The sequence below is a fragment of the Lathamus discolor genome, chromosome 7 (assembly GCF_037157495.1).
Source record: "Lathamus discolor isolate bLatDis1 chromosome 7, bLatDis1.hap1, whole genome shotgun sequence".
In the NCBI taxonomy this organism is placed as follows: Eukaryota; Metazoa; Chordata; class Aves; order Psittaciformes; family Psittacidae; genus Lathamus; species Lathamus discolor.
Genome location: NC_088890.1, coordinates 20,925,688 through 20,947,115, shown reverse-complemented (window position 1 = coordinate 20,947,115; position 21,428 = coordinate 20,925,688). Strand labels below are relative to the sequence as shown.

Here is a 21,428-nt window from a genome sequence, read left to right as displayed (position 1 = left end):
TACCGAAGGGCTGTCTGTGTTGGGAAAAGGTTATGGTAGGAACGCACAACCCCACTGCTTCCTGTCATGCAGTGCTGCAAGGCAGTGAGATACCTGCAGGAGTAGGATAAACAGGTTTTCTTCGCTGTTATGGAAACAGTGATTAAAATGGTCTCAGCTGCCTTCGCTATAAAAATGGTGATGTTTTTCTCTCATTTAAGTTTTCATTTTAGGCCACTCACAGCAATATTTACTATAGAAATGGTCACCAATGGACTTTGTCTGAAGAAGGTAATTTTTCCTGTTCCATAGAGACCCTGGAGCAGTTTGATGACTGGCTGATGCTGGGCACGGTGAGGGAAATGGGCAGAGAGTTGCGGATAGGTGTAGCTATACCGGATGCCATTCTCCGACCAGGATTTACTTCCAGCATTTTTCTGCTGAAAAGCAGATGGGTGTAAAACATAAGACAGAATCACAGCTCAGAAGCTTTAAAGCCTGTGGGAATGTACCAGGATTGAACTGAGCACATCGGCCCTGAAGATGTTGCGCTGTAGGGAGCAGATGAGTAAGGAAGGACAGTAAAACACAAGGCGAATGAAATTCTTCAAAGGCAGGCATGTACCAGCGGACTGTTTCTATTTTTGAGTTGTGAAATGGTTTTAGTAGCACTGGAGATCAAAAAACAAACTGTTCATTTATGGCATAGCCCATTCTAACCAAAACTCCAGAGAGCCTGGAAATGTTACAGCCTACTTAGAAACTCCCATTAGCAAGTTCTTTTGTTTTTAATAAATAATGTCCCATAGAAACAGAAAGTATTTGCAATTAGATCAAAATTCTGAATGTAATTCACAAGAGAAAATGCTATTTTTTGAGAAAATGTTTTCGTATCCTCCTAACAGTCATTTGTTCTAAATTAGTACATAGTGATTGTCCATGAAATGAACATTTTTCCCTTAAGACCTCTTCTTGTAGAGAAGTATTTTAGGCCAAACTTCCTAACCATGATGTAACCGTTTCGAATCAGAACATTTCTGTGATTAGTAATTCACATGAAAATTAACATTTTCCATCACTTGAGGAAAACACGATGGATAATTATCAAAATGTAAGAGAAGACGTGATGTAGGAAGAACAATAGTTTATTAGAGCCGTTTATACAGTTGAAAGAAAAGAGGAGGCTTTGGGGCAGTCAGGGCCTTCATCCTAATAAAGGATAACACCTCTTCCAGCAAAACTGTCTTCTCTTTTATCCTCAGACCATTACGAATATGATCATGCTGCCACTCTCAGAATATATGGATTGTATATGTCCATGTTGGACAGAACGGCTTAAACCCTATCACTGCCAAACCGCTACTGTCAAAAACACTACTACTTGCACTAAAGTAGGATTAAGCTCTTTGAGTTAATGTGCTTCTTGGTTACACAGTTTCTGTTACGATGTAATGGACTTACTTTTGTTGTCAGTGCATCTCTTCCACTGTCCTTTTCAAACAAGTTTGAATGTTACCTGCACAAGAACATGCCCTAGAGTTCTTCTTTATTTAAAACTAATTCTGAAGTCTCATTTCTAGTGAAGCCAATGAATGTGAAACTGGATTTTATTGCTGTGTGTTACTATTACAGGAATGCAGTGTTGGAGCTGTGGTCCATGTCAGTGCCACTTAACTGCTGATATGTCCTCCTACAGGGGGGGATGAACTCTGCAGCTAAATAGAGGCTCTCCCACTAAGGGATAGATGGCAAAGTTTCAAATGTCCAGTGGAAAACAGCTTAAAACGAGAAGAGAGAACATATGTTCCCCTCAGAATCTGATACTCTGCTAGCATGTGTGAATCTACTAGCTTCGAATGTGCAGGAAACATGCAGTCTTGAGCATTAACATGCAATATTCCATTTGCTGTAGGGCAACCCTTTGTAAGTTACCTGGAATGATCTCATTGTGAACTTGGTGAAGATCAAAGCTGTTCGCTTCAGCCTTACAATGACTTCATCTCAGTGCAATTTCACCCCTGGGTTTTAAACCTTGAGGCTGCATGATCCAGTTCTCCAAACTTCCTGGTGGGCATAACTCCTACTACTGACCATGGGCCCGGAGGTTATCTGAAATTAGGAGGAAACATTTCTAGGTGTAGAAGGCACGAGCTGAAGGATTTATTTTACTATTTGCCTCTGTCAGCCTATTTATTGCACAGTTTGCACCAGTGTAGAACTTCAAGGTCTCCATTGGGATTAAGGCCAATTTATCATCCCTGAAAATCCAGTCTACTCACATATACACTTACGTTACCTCTTGGTCCAGTTATGTAGCACCACTGAAATTGTCTCTCTAAGTTTAAGGCACACTTTTTGCTACACAAATAAAATGTGGGCATGGGGAGGAAACTAATGATATTAAACCGAGGATGGCTCCTTACTGCAATATAAACATTACAATTGGTGGCTTTTTCCCCCCAGCACTCCCTCTTCTGGTCCACCAGCGTGGATCACACCTGTGACTTTGTCAGGGGCACATTCACAAACAGCAGATGTAGGCACGCCGAACGTGAATCTAAGGGAATCTCACACCAGTCCTGAGAATACCCAATGAAGATAGTGTAAGTAAATTCACCTTCTGCTCGATTTATTCATTTCCTTGTGCTTTGCTGCCAGTGGAAACCTTGGTGACATTATAGGGCAACATATACAAGGAAATTCACAGTCTTAACAGCAGTGGACACCTCAAAGCATTCTCCTTCCCAGTGTTAAGCAGCAATGGCTCAAGTCAAACTAACATAGTAGGGTTTCCATTACAGGTGTATGTTTTAAAGAATGAATTTAAACCTTCCTTTAGTTTAGGAGGAGTCATGCTATTCCAATTCTGCACATTTGGGACTGAATATGTTGTTCAATGATAGGTCATCACATAATGTGGGAAGGTCTCAGGCCAAGTGGTTTGCACAAACCAACTGCAGACTCAGCCAAGTGACTGACAGCTGCATTAGCACTGCCTGCTGGGGCACGGGCCTTGGGAAAAGACTGCTTCCCAAGAGCCATGAGCAGAGCATATGAACGAGTTCGTGAAATGGGACCTAGTTTTGGGGTGCGCCCACAGCTGATGGGCCTGTTCTTACACTCAAACCTCTCCACAGAGCTCTCTCAGTGTAGAAACTACATTAGGGTAGGCACAAACATTGTCAGATCTGGCGTTTTAACTTTTGCCTCTGAAACTCCCCTAGGAAGTTCCACTCATCCGTGATTCCATTTCGTTGCTGCTGCCTTGGGAGCACAAAATCAAACATACTAGTCCAAACGTTTCCCTAGAAATGTTTAAGGAGATGTTTATTTCTCAGTTGCGAATGGAACTGCATGCTGAACCAACCCGTGAAGCATCAATCATACTGCACAAGCAATTGTAAGAAATAAGGTATTTAAAAAATCCATTCTGAAAATACTGCCAACAATTTTATGATATAGATATTTTTAATATTAAAAGTAAATTGTAAATGTATCTTTATAAACAATATGCATAAAATAGATCTACTATACTAAGCTCTCTCTTTTTAAATGCTGCTTCACAGTAATTTCTTAGGTATGCAAAGTTTTTCCTCCAAGAAATAGTGCAATCTGAAGAACATACATTATGTCAGCGGATCAGAACTACTATGGTCATTAATACAAGTCTTTATAGATCTCTTGTAGGAGTGGATGAAGACTCATGTCTGTCTCCGTTTTCTTTATGATTTGCAAGAGCTGCACGTGTTCCGTTACAATCTGTCTGAGGTCCGTCATTTTCTGCAGCAGCTTTGCAAAGAGCTGTGAGGATTCGGGGTGATTCAGCTTCAGCTGGAGCTCCAAAGCTTGCAGCAGATTGTCTTGTATATCTTCAATGGGCTTCACATTTAACAAACCTGGGCGATCTAGGGGGAAAAAGGGGAGCTGTAAGTTTATGAAGAACGTGTTTCTTAAATCTGTTTGTTTCTTAAAGATTTCTTACTGTATTGAGCACTTCCACTCAGCACTTCCTGAGAACTGTTTGACAAATGGGTTTAGCTGTAAGATTTTACTAGAATTTGCTCAAAGACATTTTAGAAGTAATCTTAGAAACAGTCTGAGCATTTGTGTGGTGCAGATCCAGAGGCAGGTTCGTACAATACCTGGGAGTGTTTATGGAAAGGAAGAGTGATTTACAGTTGAGGCATAAACAGTCTGTGTCAATTAATTCACTTACCTGACACATCAACGTATACTCAGATGAATTTGCATGCAGTTACTACCATTAAAAATGTCTCCTGCTATGGGGGATGCTAACCTATCGAATTAAAAAGGCCATAAATTCAACTTGTGCAGTCACACTAACTTGGGGGATTAAAAACCACAGGCTCAGTTCTTCACACCCAAGTTCCAGGTGCCATTAAGAAGTCTCACGGTAGCTTTTAGCATCAGCTCAGCCCCAAAGGCTTATAGCAGTGGAAGACTGAGAGATGTGGCTTGCACAGAAAATGCCTTTTCTGGGCTCATGCCAACACAGAGTTCTCTCTCCTCCATACGGATGTTCAGAGCCCTGGTCAGCTACTTGCACTGCCACAGCTGCAAGGTTCAGGATTATCTCTGATGTATCCTGTTCTTCAGCAAGAAGCAAAATCTTTCTTTTTTAGCCACTAGCATCTTTCATCATAACAGCTATCCTGTTATTTCCGTCCCCCCCCACAGACCTTCTGAAGTGCTTGCAATTATTAGTTAACATTGTTTGTAACATTTGTTTTCTAACTTGAGGCAATAAATTACTTGATTCTACACCCATGAAAACTGATAAAGTTGCTTAACATTATTAAATCCTGACATATGACAATGAACACCAGTAACGTGTTACTGCTGAAGTAACTTCATCCTGACCATCAGAATGGAAAAGCAGGCGATGATTTCAATGACATTTGCTGTGAAGTTATATAATCAATTTATAATCAATAAAAACAGGGCCTGAAATCACTTCCCTAAGGCAATATTTCCAAATTTGAGCTATATTAAAATGGTGAAAAATAGGCTGTTATTTCCTGTCATCTCAGTAACCTTTCTGTGCATCCAGTTCTACTAACTCGGCCTGGCGTGTGCTGTATAGTAGGAACAAGGCCGAGAGAAAACAAAGCTCTTTATAAACACATTGGGGTTTTAATCCACAGACCAAAAACTGCAGTGCGAACTAAAACTGAAACCAAACGAGTATCACAGCCACGAACACACGCAGGTCAGCGATTAGGAAAGGACAGTTAAGTCTCAAAGAGGGGAGGCTGGGGAGAGGTTTCGGAAGTCGGAATGATTGCAAGTTTAAAGTACCATAACGCATGGTTCAGAAAGTCTGTAAGTTAATATTCTGCAAGCAGAACATTGTCTCCAAACAAACAGCTACTTCATTAATGCCCTTTGGCAAGATTTTCAAGTCATTTTTACAGAAACTTCAGAGAATTTTTGGTAACTTTGAGATGTTTCCTGTTACCTCCATTTACTGCATGTGCTGGAGAGCCACTGCCTTCCTTATACCTTTCAGAAACTTCCCAGTTTTCAGGACGTGAAAGCTGTTAATGATTTTGGCTTTTGGGTGCGATAGCTTTAAATCTGACTTCTGTGCTGCAGCTGGACTCTGAACTATGTATGACTCAGTGCTCAGTGACAGAAAGAATCAGAAAGCTCAAAGCCTGTGGCCTTGATTTCCTCTGAGATTAATCTCCCTTTGCCCACTGCTTCTTTTATGATGGGAAGTTTTAGGGTGTGAGGTTTTCAGCAGTGAAACCCAGTTCAAGCATTGTGCTCCCCAGCACAGTCCAGGAGGCAAACCCGGGAGATCAGTACTGAGTCTGGGACTCACCAAGGAGCCCCCAGATTGGGGTGCCCAAGGTCAGTTGAAGTTCAGTGAGACTTAAGCAACTAAAAGCCCTAAGGTCCTTTGAAAACCCCAGTCTAATGGGTTTATAATGACCCAGTGGAACTAGGGTCAGAAAAGATGACTATGACAAAAACCTAGGAGATAATCAGATGTTATTTTTAAATAAGCCAATTTGAGAGGAAGGAAAATTCCCATTGAAGGCAAGAGAGATTTTTCATGAATGAGAACTTCAGGATATGGACATTATTTTCTGGGTGTTGACAGTTTGTTATACTTTCTCAGTAAAAACTTCTTACAGAGGAAAATACTGTTTCTCTTCCAAGAAACTTATCTAAATCGGGGGGGGGGGGGGAGGAAATAAGAGGCAAGAGCTTTAATATACAGACATTATGGTATATTTCATGTTGTTAAGATGCTCTTAACTATATATGCTCTAGATTTATTGGGCTACTGCACCAAAACATGTACCAGAAATGGGCGTAAACAAGATGTGACACTGGTGGAGGCGTTTGGAGAGGCTAAGAAAGACAGAATTGCTGTTTGACAGCTCACAGAGAAGTCTGCAAGGGAAGTGCTGAGGGGAATGAAAGACAAGCCCCAGTGAGTGGCAGCAGGACTTTCTTACTCTACAGTGACATTATGCTGCAGAAGGCTAAAGGAAAGAGAGCTGAAATGATGATGGTGAGAGACAGCTAAAAGCAAACTGAACACCACTGTTAAACGTCTCTGATACAGAAGATTGCTGATGGAAGTTTAACCTTTTTATGTGCCATTTCTGACCTGCCTTTTATCCATTCAGACTATGCCACGAGGGTACCACATTTCTCTTTTCATTACTACTTGTCTTTATGAATTTTTTCTTTTGTTTCATTCATTGTCATACGGATGTTTCATTTGGTTTGGAAATTCTGCAGGAAGCTGTTCTAAGGAAGAAAATGGTCACAGAAGTGACCATTAGCCCCTTAGGTTTGAGTGCCAACTGCATGACTGCGTGAATTGATGTTCTATACTGGGTCAGGGAAAAATACGTTATTTCCTTAAAGATTTGGGTGCTTCTTTCATGTCCCTAACAGTAATTACAATTTGGTTTCTGTTCCTCACATATGAAACTGCCATACTTTAATATTTTAGTGCCTGTGATCGAGTGCATTTTGCATTCAAATACACATTCTGGAATCTTAATACGATAAAACAGGCAAAGATATGGGTGACTGCACAACTGTGCTACTTCTTTTGCTGAGGCAGATATGACTCAGCAGTCCGAGGTTTTTCTTCAGGACTATAATGTGTATTGTAGTCCCCAGGACTGTGGTTCAAAGCCCACAGTGGTTATCTGCAGTTCTTTGTCTGATTATGAAATGGTTCTTTGTTCTTAACAGCTTTGCAGAGCAGGATTTGTGTAGCAGTCAACTATGAACTATTCCTTGGTACTATTCAGTGATAACGCATCAAATTTTGCTGATCTCAGATTGCAGCAAAATTACTGACTGCAATATTTAAGCAAGAGCAGTGACTGCTGTAAAGAACACACTCAGAAACAGAAGTGAATGAACATTGGTGAGCCCAGGTACCAGGCTGACTGCCCCTCTGGGTAACAGACTAACACAGTCTGAGTCTTCACAGGTATTCCCTGCTACAGTTCCCAAACACCACTGTAGCCTAAACGCTGCAGCAGATCATATACAAAAGTTCAAGTCTATGTGGACATGCTACAAAATCACCTTTTGAGCTTTTCCTTTATTTAACAACCACCTGCTTGAGTGAGTTTGCTGTTTGTAAATGTGGATTATCCCAGTAGCTTGGGCCACCCTCTTTCCTGCCCAAACACAGATATCCAGCTTGTTCTCCTTAAACCTTCTTATGACAGACTTCTGGTAATATCATCTTTTTAAAGATACTTCAAGTTCTTTAACATTTATACCATGGCACTAACTACTGGCTGAGGATATGCCTCAGCGGAATACAACAGGGAGTATCTCATTGAAAGAAGTTTTCCAAATCCTATTTTACCAAATATACATATTTATCAAAGTTACCATAAGTAAAAGGACACTGTAATGAGAGTTTGGCATTGCTGTTAAGGGCATAAAGCATTGCTTGGGTAAAACCAAGGTAATATCCTATAATATCCTACCACTCACACACACAGTCTCTGTCTCATCAGCATTAAATTCGGAATACCAGAATTTGTGGTCCATTTACACTGTTGTTTTAAAGCACAGTGAACCGACATTAAGAATAACTCTTCAGCTTTGTAATGATGTGTTCAGAGTGACATTTGGAATCACTGAGACAGTGAGGCTGCACTGAGCAGCTCAGGAACACTCAAATGATTGACACTGGAAGCAGGAATACTTTCATTCTGTTGATGTTACAGTTAATTTGTCAGCGTATTATTGGCAGAGAAGTATTTTGCCTTTTCACATATAAGGCAAAACAACTGGTTTGCTGTCAAAAGGCTGAGCTCTTTTACAGGCTTTGTGGCAAATTCCAAACACACTTCACAGTGAAAAGCTTTCTGCATGTAATGTTCCAGCTGGAATCGTTATCTTCCGCTTTTCCTTCTCTCTGCTCTACAGAGCTGCATAAGAGAGCGTGCTGTGGAGCTGCAGAATGAACGTCATTTCACAAGGCAATGACAGATTCACTTTGAATCAGAGCTTTTGGTGAGGATCTTTCTGTGTGTCACAAAGTGCTTTGCTTTTTAAGATCTTTGTGCACAGGATCTCCTGAAGTGACTTAAGAATGAGAGTATTCCTGCAGCCAGTAAAGGCCTTGAGGTAATATCACATGGCTTTGAAAACCAGTTTTCAATGAAATCATCCTGGCTCGGTGTTCCTATAGTTCTTGCAGAAACAAGGGCATCCGAGCCCCCTGAGGAATCACATTTCAGTTCCATACCACACATCATAGTCCCCCAGAATGCATACAGGACAATATACATCACACCTGACTGTAAATTCCGTGATAAAAGCCATTCTCTAGTTGCCTGCAAAGCTTAATTGTTTTCAGAAGAGAAACTCAGTTTTTGCAAATAACTATCATGCTTTTTTGGGGGGAAAAGGGGGGGAGGAATAAAAAGAGTTCTGAATAAAGACAGTGAGTGAGAGATCTTTGCTACCAAGAAATTAAGGGGTTTTCCAAGAAAGGACTTGTTGATTTTTATATGGATTTATATTTTTATCTGGCTTCGCTTCAGGGTTATTTAAGAACTATTAAAATTGAGTAGTTCTTTATGGACCTCTGTTTACAAATTGTTCTTTAAAAAGAGACTTGCTGATAAATCTGCTTCGACAGAGTCATTTTTTCCTGTAGATCACTGTCCTCCTGAGATCTAACATGTGAGATCAGTTCCATGATACCTGTTTCCTTCAATGCCAACCAGGCATCACCAAAGACCCAGCTTTGCAGACTGCAAGGTCCCTTTTCTCACTTAGGAGTGGATTTTGAGAGGTCTGTTCCTCATCTCTTAGATTTCATTATATTAGCAAATGCAAAACATCAGCATGTTTTGGGGAAAGCCCTAATAGGTTTGGATAATTTCTCCTCCCCCATCAAAGCCAACCAAAAATACACCAATAGCATATTTTTCCTTCCTGAATTAATTCCGAGTCCTCAGGGATCATTGTGTTCAGAGGTTTGCACAAGGGAATGGCTTCTGGGAAGTGCCCTTGTTTGAAGTGGATTTTAGTTAGTCTAATAAACCAGATTGTGATACCACATTTTTACTGAATGAAACACAGTGCCAGGAGTAATTGTGTGTGATTTTACACGAAGGTATAGGTAACAATGCACATTCAATATGTTTGGTTTCAGAACAATAGCAAGTGGTGGTTGTGTTTGGTTGCTTAATCATAATATAGTAACAACATCCTCTGTGGAGGATCTGAATTCAGAGCATTCAGCACATTCCTCCCATTGATTGCTGCAGAATCATTCTAAGTCAAAATACACACAAATCAGTGAGGTAGAATGTTCTTTGTGCGACATCACTAACTCGATAGCATTGGCTGAAGTAAGAGACCTTCAGTACAACCTGAACTGTGTGTCTTATCTCTCAGATTCTCAATGGAAAGGTTTCATAAACGAGCTAAAATTGGTTGGCAGTCAGTAATTCACAAAAGATAGGAGCTACATCACCTTGAATCAGATAGAACACACCGACTGTCTTCAAACAAGCTGAAAATTCAGTGTCTTGTTTAATGAAGTGTTAGAATGCATGTAGTCTGAGACCTGGGCCTGCAAGTTCATGTTTGCTAAAGCATAACGCATAAAGATTAATGCAAACAGGGCATCTTAGAAATACAACCAGAGCAGACATACAATGCCTGCTTTTCTCAGCCATTAAGAGAGCATAGTTTTCCTGAGGAATGCATTCTTCCCCTCTTTTAAAGGCAAACCAAACCTTGCGCGAATGAAAAAAACAACCATCAAAAACCCCATAACAATCCTGGAAGCCAAATTCCACACCTATTTTGAAACAGTTACGGAGTCAAAGCTATTTGTGTACAATTAGCAAGCCACACAAGCTAATTGCAGGTTAAAACGCTCATGCAGAACTTTATAACTTTCAGAAGCTCTTGCCAGTGAAATTCCACCCTTCCTGTTTTCAGGGAGTCAGTCCTGATTTTGTTTCCTAACTGAATGCACTGCTGACTCAGCAGGCATTTCTAGCTCCACCATTAATAGCAGGTCATTTACATTCTCAGGTTCTGCCTGAAACTGAAAAAAGGACAAACAACATCATGAAAGGTGAAAATGAATCAAAACCTATACGTAAATACAGTCCCATCCCGCAGCACTGAGCATTTTCCCGTTTGCACAGGAATGAAAAGTGTCAATTCTGTTATATAAAAGATCATATCAAACAGGACAGCACTTACCTCCACTTAGTATAATGACAGCTATAAATATTGCCAGGTCACTGTCATCTAATTCCAGTGCATTGAACTTCACAGCAAACTCAAACTTGGGTTCCATAAAGTCACAAAAAGGTTTTCTCAGGCTCTTCAGAAACTCCCGTGTCATGAATCCTTGTCCGTCAGATACAAGAACTCCATCTTTGTTCATCAGAGAAGCCAGGAGAGTATATATGATCTCATGGACCCCGTATTTCAGGAGAGTTACTTGATCATTCAGGTCAAGATTCACAAAACCTGGAATGTTCTTGGCAAATTCCGTGATCTCCTGCACTGCCTCCACCGAGCGGAACTGGCATCGCTGGAAGATGCGAATTGCTACCTCTTTGTTCTCCTCCTGCAGTGGGGACACGTGCTTGCACTTGATCTGATCTTCTCCCATCATTAAAGAGTTCATGTCATAAATAACAAATGGCTGCAAATAAAAAGAAAAGACAATTTACTTTCAAATGTCCTTTCTATGAGCATTTGCCTCCTGAGAAACTGCAGCAGCACACAGAGGTGTCCCTCAGCCAAAACCACTGGGAAGTCCATGAGGAATCCAGCAAGAGTAGCTGACCCCAAAGGGTTAAACCTTCATAAACCTATTAAAACAAATATCCTCACAGTGTTAAAATGATTTACAGAAAGGCCAAACAGTTCTTAGGGCCTTCTCACAAGTTCCGTGAATCCGCATTCTAAACCCAGGGCTTTGGCTGGTACTTTCTCACTACTTGTGGGAGGGAAGTAAAGGACACGATTTCAAAATAGCTGTTCTCTTTACCCCTTCTTTTAACTGGTTTTCTTGGTGGTGTGTTTGTTTGACAGAAGTTCTGTAACATCTGAATTTGAATTTGGAGTTTGCAACAAGGTTAAAATGTTCCTCCTTTTACCTGAATTTTAATGGCTTCTGTAAGCCAGAATCTACCCAGAGAACAGGGACATGTTTGCACTTCAGATGATGTAACTTCTTTTCTGTAGAAAGGCAGAGTATATTCACTCTTCGATTACTTCCTATACTGTCATGTTCTTTGCAAGTTCTATCCATCTAGAAAATGCTGCAACTAATATCAACTTTATGGTATTGGTTATCTGATAAATGTAACCTTTTGCTGCTAACTCCTTTAACAAGAACAAAGTTGGGATATTTTAAACTCAAACAAGCTGGCAGTGGGAAAGAAAAGAACCAACGCGATACAAACTACAGGAGCACAATTCAGAACACAGGAATGAGTCTGACTGTGAAAGAAACTCAACTGCAATAAATCAATTTTGAAAGCAGACCAGGAAAAGAAGTGCCAGGAAAACTTTTGCTAGGATCTGGAAATAATCTGTTTCCGAATGTGCAGAAGAAGCTCCTGGTTTTAAAGGAATGGCTAAGTGGGGAATTCTTGAATTTATCTGAAGAATCTTTTCCTTGGAGGATAAAGGACTAAATAGCTCATTGCTGCACTGAGAACTCTCACTGATATGAATAGCTTTGTTAACATAGCTGGTTAATTAATTTAAATACAATGAGTTATTCAACAAATGGGCTAGAGAAATGCATTTTTTAATTTAAGATCTCTTGCGATTACATATCTAATTCATTCTAATGCCTTGTTCACATGGGTGCTCTCTCTCCTGCTTTTGTAGTCACTATATACTGAAGAACAGATTCCAAACCAGCCCAAGCCTTCCTAACTGTAGTCAGCAGTCCTCTCCCACAGCATCACCTCCTGGAAACTCCTACAGTTCTGTTCCTATTGGATTAAACCAGTTTTAAAGTCTATTCAGTGCTAAATTATTATGGGATTCTTAGAACTGAAATTAGGTACTTTCTTTAGAGCTTGGGGCTGCCTTTTGCCAGGTGAGGTTACTACTCCCATAGTTCTGCCAGTGGAGACTGTGAAGTGTCCACTCATCTGCTTCAGGCTAAATCAAACAGAAAGCTCCGGCTGCTTTCACTGGGCAGGAGGGAGGGCTGAAAGCCGGCAGTGCTTTCCTAACCAGGAGAGCTGACTGGAAAACAGAGCTCTGGAGCAATAGCATCTGCACAGGAGGATTTCAGCTTTCAAAACAGGTTGGTTGAATCCATACTCCACTGCTTACAGGACCAAGGAAAGTAGCGCTGTGACTTTCCCAGTAATGACAGGCAAACATAGCTCCAGCCCCTGAGATCCAGTTAAACAGAGGGTGAGGTGTGACACTGTTTTCCTACTTGCACTAGGATTTCAGTGTGAAACTGAACAAATAAACATACAGCACTGAGAGAAGCCAGGAGGAGGAGGTGGTTTTCAAGATGCAATGCTATTTTGGCTGCAGAAAAAGCATTTTATACAGATCTGTATATATGTGTTTGTACACATATGTAAAATAGTGGACTAAAAAGACGAGAAGAAGCTTTTAAAAAGCATGTTTCAGTACTAATGGGTCGTTCCTTTGTTTTCTTTCCAGAAACTCTGAAGTTGGGGCACCACGTACAACAAAGTCATTAATTCTGTGCATGAACATGTCCTTTAGAAAGAATGTTTCCCAGTGCAGGTACATAGTTATTAGGATCACACATAAAACCCCTAAACTGCTGTGCTAGTTCTTTCCCCTGTTTCTGATATAGAGAGGGAACTGAGAAAAGAGTTGGAAAAAGCAGTGCCGCTCAAGTGGACCTACCACAGCAGCTTTCTGCAGAGTAAAGAAACTATGCTGGTTAAAACTTCATATACTCCATGACGAAAGGCTACTCAAATTGTAAGTGTCCACCACATCTGGGTTTTGACGTGAGGAGTGCAACCAGATTAGAGACAGTATTTGAATTATTATTTTAGCCACCTTTAAAGCCTAAAACACCTCCAAATTCTTACCTGTCTTTGAAATTATTAAAGAAAATAAACCTCGGTGTCTGTTGTAAAACGGACAATTAAACCAAAGCAAGAGTTATAAAACTTGGAAAACTGGTTTTCTTTTTAAGCATTAAAACAGTGACAAAAATAAAAACCTCCCATAATTATCAGTTATCCTTCTCACTGCTAGAAAAGACTGTTACATATTGCCAGTGAAGTTTCCAAACATATATATCCCTATTCCTTACTTTTCAAAGATTTTCCTGTACGTTCCCCTCAAATTGAAACTGCACCAGCACAGGATGCTGATCTGATCCAAGATAACCCCCTTAAATGCAGGAAGTCATCAAAGCTTCATAAGAATAAGCATCATATTTAAGGCTAGTAATGCTGTTGGCACTGGGAATCATTTGACACTTAGGAAAAGAGTATTCCTTTGGGAACAGGTAGTACAGATAATAAGCTATGATAATACGCTGTGATACAGATGTTTGAATAGTACAGCTGCCAATTGCTGACAGCGAGATAGCCACCTTAACAGATGATGTGGCAGATAACCTTTGGTGGAAGAGAAGGAAAACGGGAAGAGAGGCTCAGAGAATACAAAAAGGTTAAGGTGACCTTCACATTCTTGTACTGGTTTCAAATATTTTATTAGGTGAACTTGGAGTTTTTTCAAATAATGTTTACTTATCCTATCTGAAAACATTTCCTGTGTTTCAGACACAGCTTGAAATATGGAACTGCCAACAGCAAAGGGGGTTTTTCAAAGATGTGCTGTCTGTGTAGTAAATAATTTACTCAAAAGAAAGGCAGAAAAAACCCAAAACAAAACAGAGGGAACTAACTGATTTGTCTGTCGTCTTTCCTGTCAAGATCGCCCTCGCCTTGGCTTTGGTCAGAGGGAAGGACTTTATGTATGAGTCATACAAATGCTTGGCAAGTGCTCGTAGATCAGCAGATTCAGGGTTTAACTGGTCGATGTCGCTGGAAATCTCTGCCAAGAGCTTCTCCTTCTCCGCTTGTGGCATTCGCCCAAACCTGATGGCTGAAGAAGATGACAAGCGATTACTACAGCTATAGTTGCACCTGAAAAAGCACATTTGAATTGCTTTTTATGTCACCTTTTGTTATGAGCTCTTGAAGTCTTTATTAAAACAGTACTTAGGCAAGCAAGAAAAAGATGATTTTCCCCAGTAATAAAGGCAAAACAGCGGAAGTGCTCTAAAGAAATACAAACAAACACATCTCAAAGAGGAAATCGTCTGTGTGCCCAAACAGTAAGATTACAATATCTTGCTTGGAAATGCAAACCTGAGAGCGTTGCTGAAAACCACTGGTTCTGCCTCCAATCTAAATAAAACAGAAAGAATCTTTAAGATATAAAGATGGTGTTGGCTGAGGGTAGGAACCACTTTTCAGCCTTGTATTATTTTGGGCAAATCACTGTATGGATCTCAGGTTCTTCATTTGTTTAGAAACAAAACACTCCCATGCCTTGCAGGAACAAATTCCTAAATAATTCAACGCAACTTAGCGTGGCAAGTGCTCTGAAATGTTACTAAATGAATTAAGGAATGAGAAAGAATTGTAGAGGGAATACAAAAGCCAGAAAAAAAGCAGAGTTCTTGAGTTCTTCATGTAACTCTTATGTGCATGCAGTATTGAGAGAACAGGAAATGGTTCTACCTACTCATATGGTCTCACAATTGCTCAATACTGACCAAGGCAGGCTGTAAACCTCCCACTGTGACCCATATGCCTCTTCTCCAAGACACTCTTCATTCATATGGGGACTGACTTGGAAAATATTTCACATGAGCTGTCAAGATCAAGCCTGATTTATTGCATGATAGTTCAGGAAACAGAATTTGGTTTATTTTACAGAAACAAAACAAAAGAGCATCCAAACAAACAACAGGAGGAAGAGATAAAGGTTTGCATTTTGGCCTTAGAAAGAAAGAGAAATAGTCTAAATAGTTTTGCAGTGATTAGTGTCTTCCTTGGATAAAGCAAAAGTGCTGTTAAGATCCTACATAGGGATGATCATACAGGGGACATTTAGTTTGGAAACAACCAGCCACTTTCCTTTCATGTGTTTGCTTGCAGTGTGCTGAAGGACAAAAATGACACTTCTATTCAAGAATAATTAGCTGTTCTAAAAACCAAAACCCAAACCGTGTTTGTCAGATATTATACTTATTGACCAGATCTCTTATTTCATGCCTCTAGAAACAAGGTGGGTTGGTTTTACAATCACATTACAGCTCTCTGTCAGCAGACTCGGTCTGAGTGCTGCATGCTGTATATTTCAGATCTGCTCAAGTACTCTGAGTGAATAAAAAGCTTCCTGAGAGGAAGCCAAGTTCAACAGGTAGAAATTGAGATATTCTTTTTACAGACATTTCCAAGAGCAAAATATTTAAAGAGAAGTTCTTAACTTCAGGTTAGTTCCTATGAGGTACTAGAATGGCTCAGACTGACCCCACCCTGAAAAGCAGCAGTGTGAATGGGTGAGTGTATGGTGACATTAGTGATGCACAAAAAAATGATCTCAGAAAGGAGAGTTCATATTTGTACTGAGTGTACCTGAAATAAGCAAATGTAAGGATTCAGCACAGCTACAGAGGAACCCGTTCAGCTCCATCTGCTGCCACGAGCACTGTGGCTCAACACTCTTTTGGTACTTTCATTTTGCAGTTAAAATGGATTCTCTCACTATTAACAATTCTTATTTGTAGTTAACACAAATCCTTTCAGTTTGTTTTTAAAAGCCATGCTCTGGAGGTTGGCAACACTGAACCTTGCTGTGATCTCTGCATTTAGACATTCCGGAAGATGTAAAATGAACCAAGTCTGAGTGTTCTATGAATTAAATAGAATGAAAACTCACTGAGAATATTTTATAGCATTTACAGATCTTTTTTCTGATACTTAAGGGCTGAATCAACAAAAAGAATCAAACTGGCATCACCATAATAAAGCCAAAATATAGTATTACGTAAATAGAAGTTGTTACGGGGACAACACGTAGAAATAAAATGTGGGGTCAGGAAGGTGTTAAAATAACATATGGCTAATAAAGGTGTTAAAGGTGAATTAGAAGTCCAGGTCAAACAGTGTGGCCCAACATTTCATAGCTTCATATCTTCATTAAAAGCTCTTATGTTCTTCACGAAACCTGGTTTCAGATTTAACGTTCATTTCATATTACATTTGTGGAATTCATAAGATGATGTTTTATGATCAATGTATCCACTTTTCAAATGTGCATTTTGCAATAGCTTCATCAATGTAAAAAATCCTGTTCTACTTTGATGATTCTGATTGGCATCTTGACAACAAAGTCAACTCCTCAACATCTGGTTTTGAGGAAGAATTGGCAAACTGGAGACCTAAGTGAAGCCTTAGCAAGACTTCTCACACTGTTACTTTTAATCTGGAAAGAAAGCAAGGCAAATATTAGCCTCATGTAAAGAACTTCATAGAAAAGGAAAATCAGAGTTGCCCACGTCTATAAAGCGTTGATCACTTCCAGAAACACATGAAGTGCAATTTATTATGACCTGAAGTCTTAACACACAGTAAGAAGTCCTGAGGATCTCTGAGGATCTGTAAGTCCTTGAAGAGATTTCCCAATCGGATCAGGAACAAGGTTCTTTGGGCCATGTTTTGTTATGATAAATCCTATTTGTAAACTATTTTGGTATTGTAGGTGGAATGCATTCATAAAAATATTACATATGATGTTATAATATGCATTTTCAACAGCCTGATGTCAACCCTATACGCTCAGTCTGTAAGCACACCAGAAGCATTACAGAAAGAGATGTTGACTGGACACCAGGGTGAGACGTGATTCTGGAGAGCTGGGCCTTGCAGGAGCAAATTTATAACCTGGAATCCCTCTGGCACAAGACCCCCTGTCATCAAGGTTATTTTTACAAATGGGATTAAAAAGACAGTGCAGTGTATTCAGTATATTGCTTCCCCTTCCATATTAATGTTTTAGTATTAATTTAGCTCTAAAATAATTCATGCATTTCCCTGAAGCGTTAAAAATAATAGGAATTTATTTGGTTTTTTTCTCTGCATCTGCCCCTAGTCAAATATCTACTGAAACATTCATAGTGATGTACCACAGTGCATATACCAGCTATGACACTGCTTATGAGGTAGAACTGTTGAATGGAGAGATTTGGTGGAGAATATAAAGGATTCTCAAACCAGAGACTGTTCTGTCAGTAGAGAGTAACTCAGCTGTGTAATTGTATTCTGTCAAGGAACAGAAACTGGACTGATGGCAAACACCTTGCTAGAAATTCACATCGGGGGAACAGGCTGGTGCCTGTTTTCTAAGTAGGTTTGCCAGGATTGAGTGGGATAGTTTCTGGTTTAAAACTTATGGCAGTTTTCCCTTAGCTGTATCTATCTACTGTTGCACTGATACTCCCAGCATCAAATAAGCTTAGTTCTGAGTATAAAACAACAGCATAGCATGTACACGATGTTTTCTGACTATGCTCCTGTACCCTGGTTCCTGCATGTCTCATCTCCTGTCCCAGAGTCTCTTGGGACGAAAATTACAGTATTTGTGCTAGAAATTTGGTATTGCTGAAGGATATATTGTTGTCTATTCAAGGTTTTCAATAGCTCTAGCGTAGAATTTATAGTAGATGGCAACTTGCTCTGTCTTTATTTTTTCTTAATGGAAAATAATATGGAGTACAGGTGTCTGGGAGTCCTGTTTCTGGTGTGCTGATCTATCCTGACCAAAGGATACCAAATTGCCTCTGCACAGTAGGCATGGATTACAAGGCCTAGCGCTTCTAACATTTAGAGGTTGCACTGGAGTTCATCATACTGTTAGTAGTTCATTTACTGTGAAGAGTCCTAGAGTAAATGCCCTCTTAGCATTCAGTTTTGGTTTGGCTGTGATGGTGACACTTATTTTCCTGCAAAGGGCTTTGAGAACTGTATGAAAAATGCTATAACCCCAAAATACTATTTATTCCTTTGCTGTTTCTTTCAGAACTCTGCCTTGTTGGAATCAGATTGAATTTTTGTTTATGTATCTTTGAGAATTTGTATAATTCTTATATACACAGTCAATCCCCTGTGAGCATCAGTGTGAAATCAGAGCGTTGCCTTCACTGTGCTAAATTCTATGACTGCAAACACCCTTATTTATAATCTATTTTGGACTCAAAGCCCAAAGTTGCAGAGGAAGACGGTATCAAACGAAAAAGAAACAAAAAGAAACCACAAGGAAACAAAAGCACAACTGCCAAAGAGAACACTGAATTCTATAGGAAGTGTGTTAAAATGCTGAGATTATGTTGAAAGAAAATTTACACATGTATCATTATACAGTAAACTGGGTTCTAAGCACAAACTTCCATTCTGGAATGCTTGTGTGGTGCACTCAGAGCGCAGTCAGATGCAGCAAACACTGCTCACAGCACACACAGCTCTCACAGCAGTGTCAGAGCAGTGCCAACCCACTGCTATCACTGCGTGCAGGGCTGATAGCTAATCAAATCAGTGTAACGGGGTTATCTCTTACTGGCCTGAACCACCCCGCACTGGTTTGTCAGCACAAAGGATTGCCAGCTATCAGATCACAGGGGTGGCATTCAGCAAGATGCCAATGTTGGCAGTTTGCATCCAGCAGATAGGACCAAGTCTTCTGCTAAACATGTGAATTGACTTCACTAAGAATGGAAACGAGATCTTGCCGTTTTCAGCACTACATAAACCATTAGGGTGCATCTTGTTGCCTGCCATCGTAACGTCAGACTTCTACATAAAGTAGCTCAGCAACACTGGAACCCCTCAGGAACCTCATCATTCTTTCTAGTGTTTAGCATGTGAAAACTGTGCCTGGGGGAAGGTTTGTTCCACCTCTCTGGTTCTGTACGGATGGTATGATTATTAACAATCTCTATTTCCACGTGTTTGTTTCTTTCTAAATGGGTGATCCATGTTTAAACATCATCCTTGTGTCATGGAGACCTGTGCCCTGGAAGGTTTCTGCTGTAAGTCAGGAATTCTGAGCATAGTTTCCTAAAAACAAAAGGTGATCAAGACCCAAAAGTCTATGTTGTCAAACTATTATATTTATAATTAACTTTATTAGTGACTAGTTATGAATCAAACATTTTTATCCTATACTTTGATGGGCAAAAGGATAGTTTTCATTTGGTTTTAATGTTTAGAGTGTGTTTTATCAATATGCTATTAGTTGCAGCAGGTACTGTTCCAAGTTTGTTAGCATTGTAGGCAAAATGTGGGGCAAAATTCAGTTTGTGGTAGTGGCCCGATAGCTTCCTGTTGGAGAAGTCACTCCCATTTTCAGGGGCTGAGACTAAAGTCAGGGGGAGGTCAGGCACCAGGAGGGTTACGGAAGGAATTTGGAACGTGGGATTTTGGGCGAGAGGAGAGGTAGGACACATTGATTGTACTTAGAGAGGTCAGGGTGGAAAAAGGAGAGTTCACCGGCTGGATAAGAATTCACAGCATTTCTGGTGGGTGAGGAAGATTTCAAGGATGGGTGGAATCATTTTCTGCTTCTCTCTCAATCTCCCTGCTGTGATCCTGGTCTCATCTTCCATTTCCTGCACCACTCATCCTCCTTGCTACTCTATCTTCTCTCTCCTCCATCTACTCTCACAGCAGGCCCAGCTTCCTTATCTCCAGGGAGCCTGGGAAGTGAATCAAGGCAGGATCTGTAGAAGGGGGAAGAGCAGGGACAAGCCAGCAAGCTGGTATAAGAGACCTGGAAGAGCGGCTTGCTGCTCACACTGCAGGGGTGGAAGGGCTTCAGATGGCAATTGCTTTCACAGTAATAGCAGATCCTGACAGTTTAGGCACATGCTGGAACACGAGATCTCACTCTTTCCTTTGCCAGTTATTTCCTTTACTTATGTTTAGAGTATTCTCCAAATGTCAGTGCCATAAAGCCAACAGTGAATATAGTAAGACACTACATGCTACCTTGTACCCTTTGCCTTTCTATGGAAAAACTAGAATATTTATCCTTACACCACATTTTACAGCTTGCAGAAGTCTCTGTACCTACTCACAGACTGTTCTGTATAGCACTCGATTCCTCTGATTGACCAAATTACTTCTGAGCACAAATAAGTCTCCAAATAGACTATAAACACAGCTTCTTGCACTAGAAACACAAGGTAGAGCCTGGGTGCATGCCTGTCTGGGTTCGCTGGAGGCATGTGCCCAGACTGAGCAGTTCACTGCTCCCAGCGCTGATGATGAAGCCCTATCGCCATGCGTGCTCTTCTTTACAGTCGTTGCTTTTGCATAAGTAGTAGCTTTGAGAAGAGAAACAAATTCATGACTTTTCTAACATACAAGTCCCAAGCTTCTGCTCAGTGGTACTTTGACACACAATGTGAGCAACCAAGGGTTAAAAACAGAGCAGCCCTGTGGCTAGAGAAGGAAAGGAAAACAATATTCAAGGCATGAGAACTCCACTGTCTTCTTTAACCTTCAGCCAAGTGGTATGTGGCGTTTCTACGTGAAAAAATGTGGCTGTAGCTGCGAAGGTCTCCCTGCATTCCCTGCTTCTCTTGAGTCCCTCTTCATGTTGCAATAGTGTATCTATGCACAGACAGGCATAGACTGGAACCCTCAGGCACAAATAATCCACATTTTGATGCCAAGCGTTTGAAATTCAGCTAATATCACTACCCAAATGGGTGAATAAGCGTAACATAAAAAGTGTTGGTGTGTCATCGGCAACACCCGGTGTTGTGTTTCTGGATGCTTCTTTACGCAGCACTGGGTCTTCAAAGGTGAAATGCAGTTCTTTTTTGTAAGTCTGATTGTTTATAAATGATGGAG

The 21,428-nt window shown here is 40.4% G+C and overlaps 1 protein-coding gene across 3 annotated transcripts in view; it reads right to left on the bottom strand.

Annotated features, from left to right (window-relative positions):
- Positions 1–3,289: 3,289 nt before the first annotated feature.
- PPARG (peroxisome proliferator activated receptor gamma) overlaps positions 3,290–21,428 on the bottom strand; it is a 58,043-nt gene continuing 39,904 nt past the window's right edge. For all 3 annotated transcript variants that reach the window (XM_065687091.1, XM_065687092.1, XM_065687093.1), the window contains 3 exons: positions 14,411–14,610; positions 10,729–11,179; positions 3,290–3,884 (listed from right to left, as the gene is read on the bottom strand). In XM_065687091.1, the coding sequence (XP_065543163.1) occupies positions 3,637–3,884; positions 10,729–11,179; positions 14,411–14,610 (899 nt within the window). In that variant the 3' untranslated portion in view covers positions 3,290–3,636. The remainder of the gene's footprint in view (positions 3,885–10,728; positions 11,180–14,410; positions 14,611–21,428) is intronic.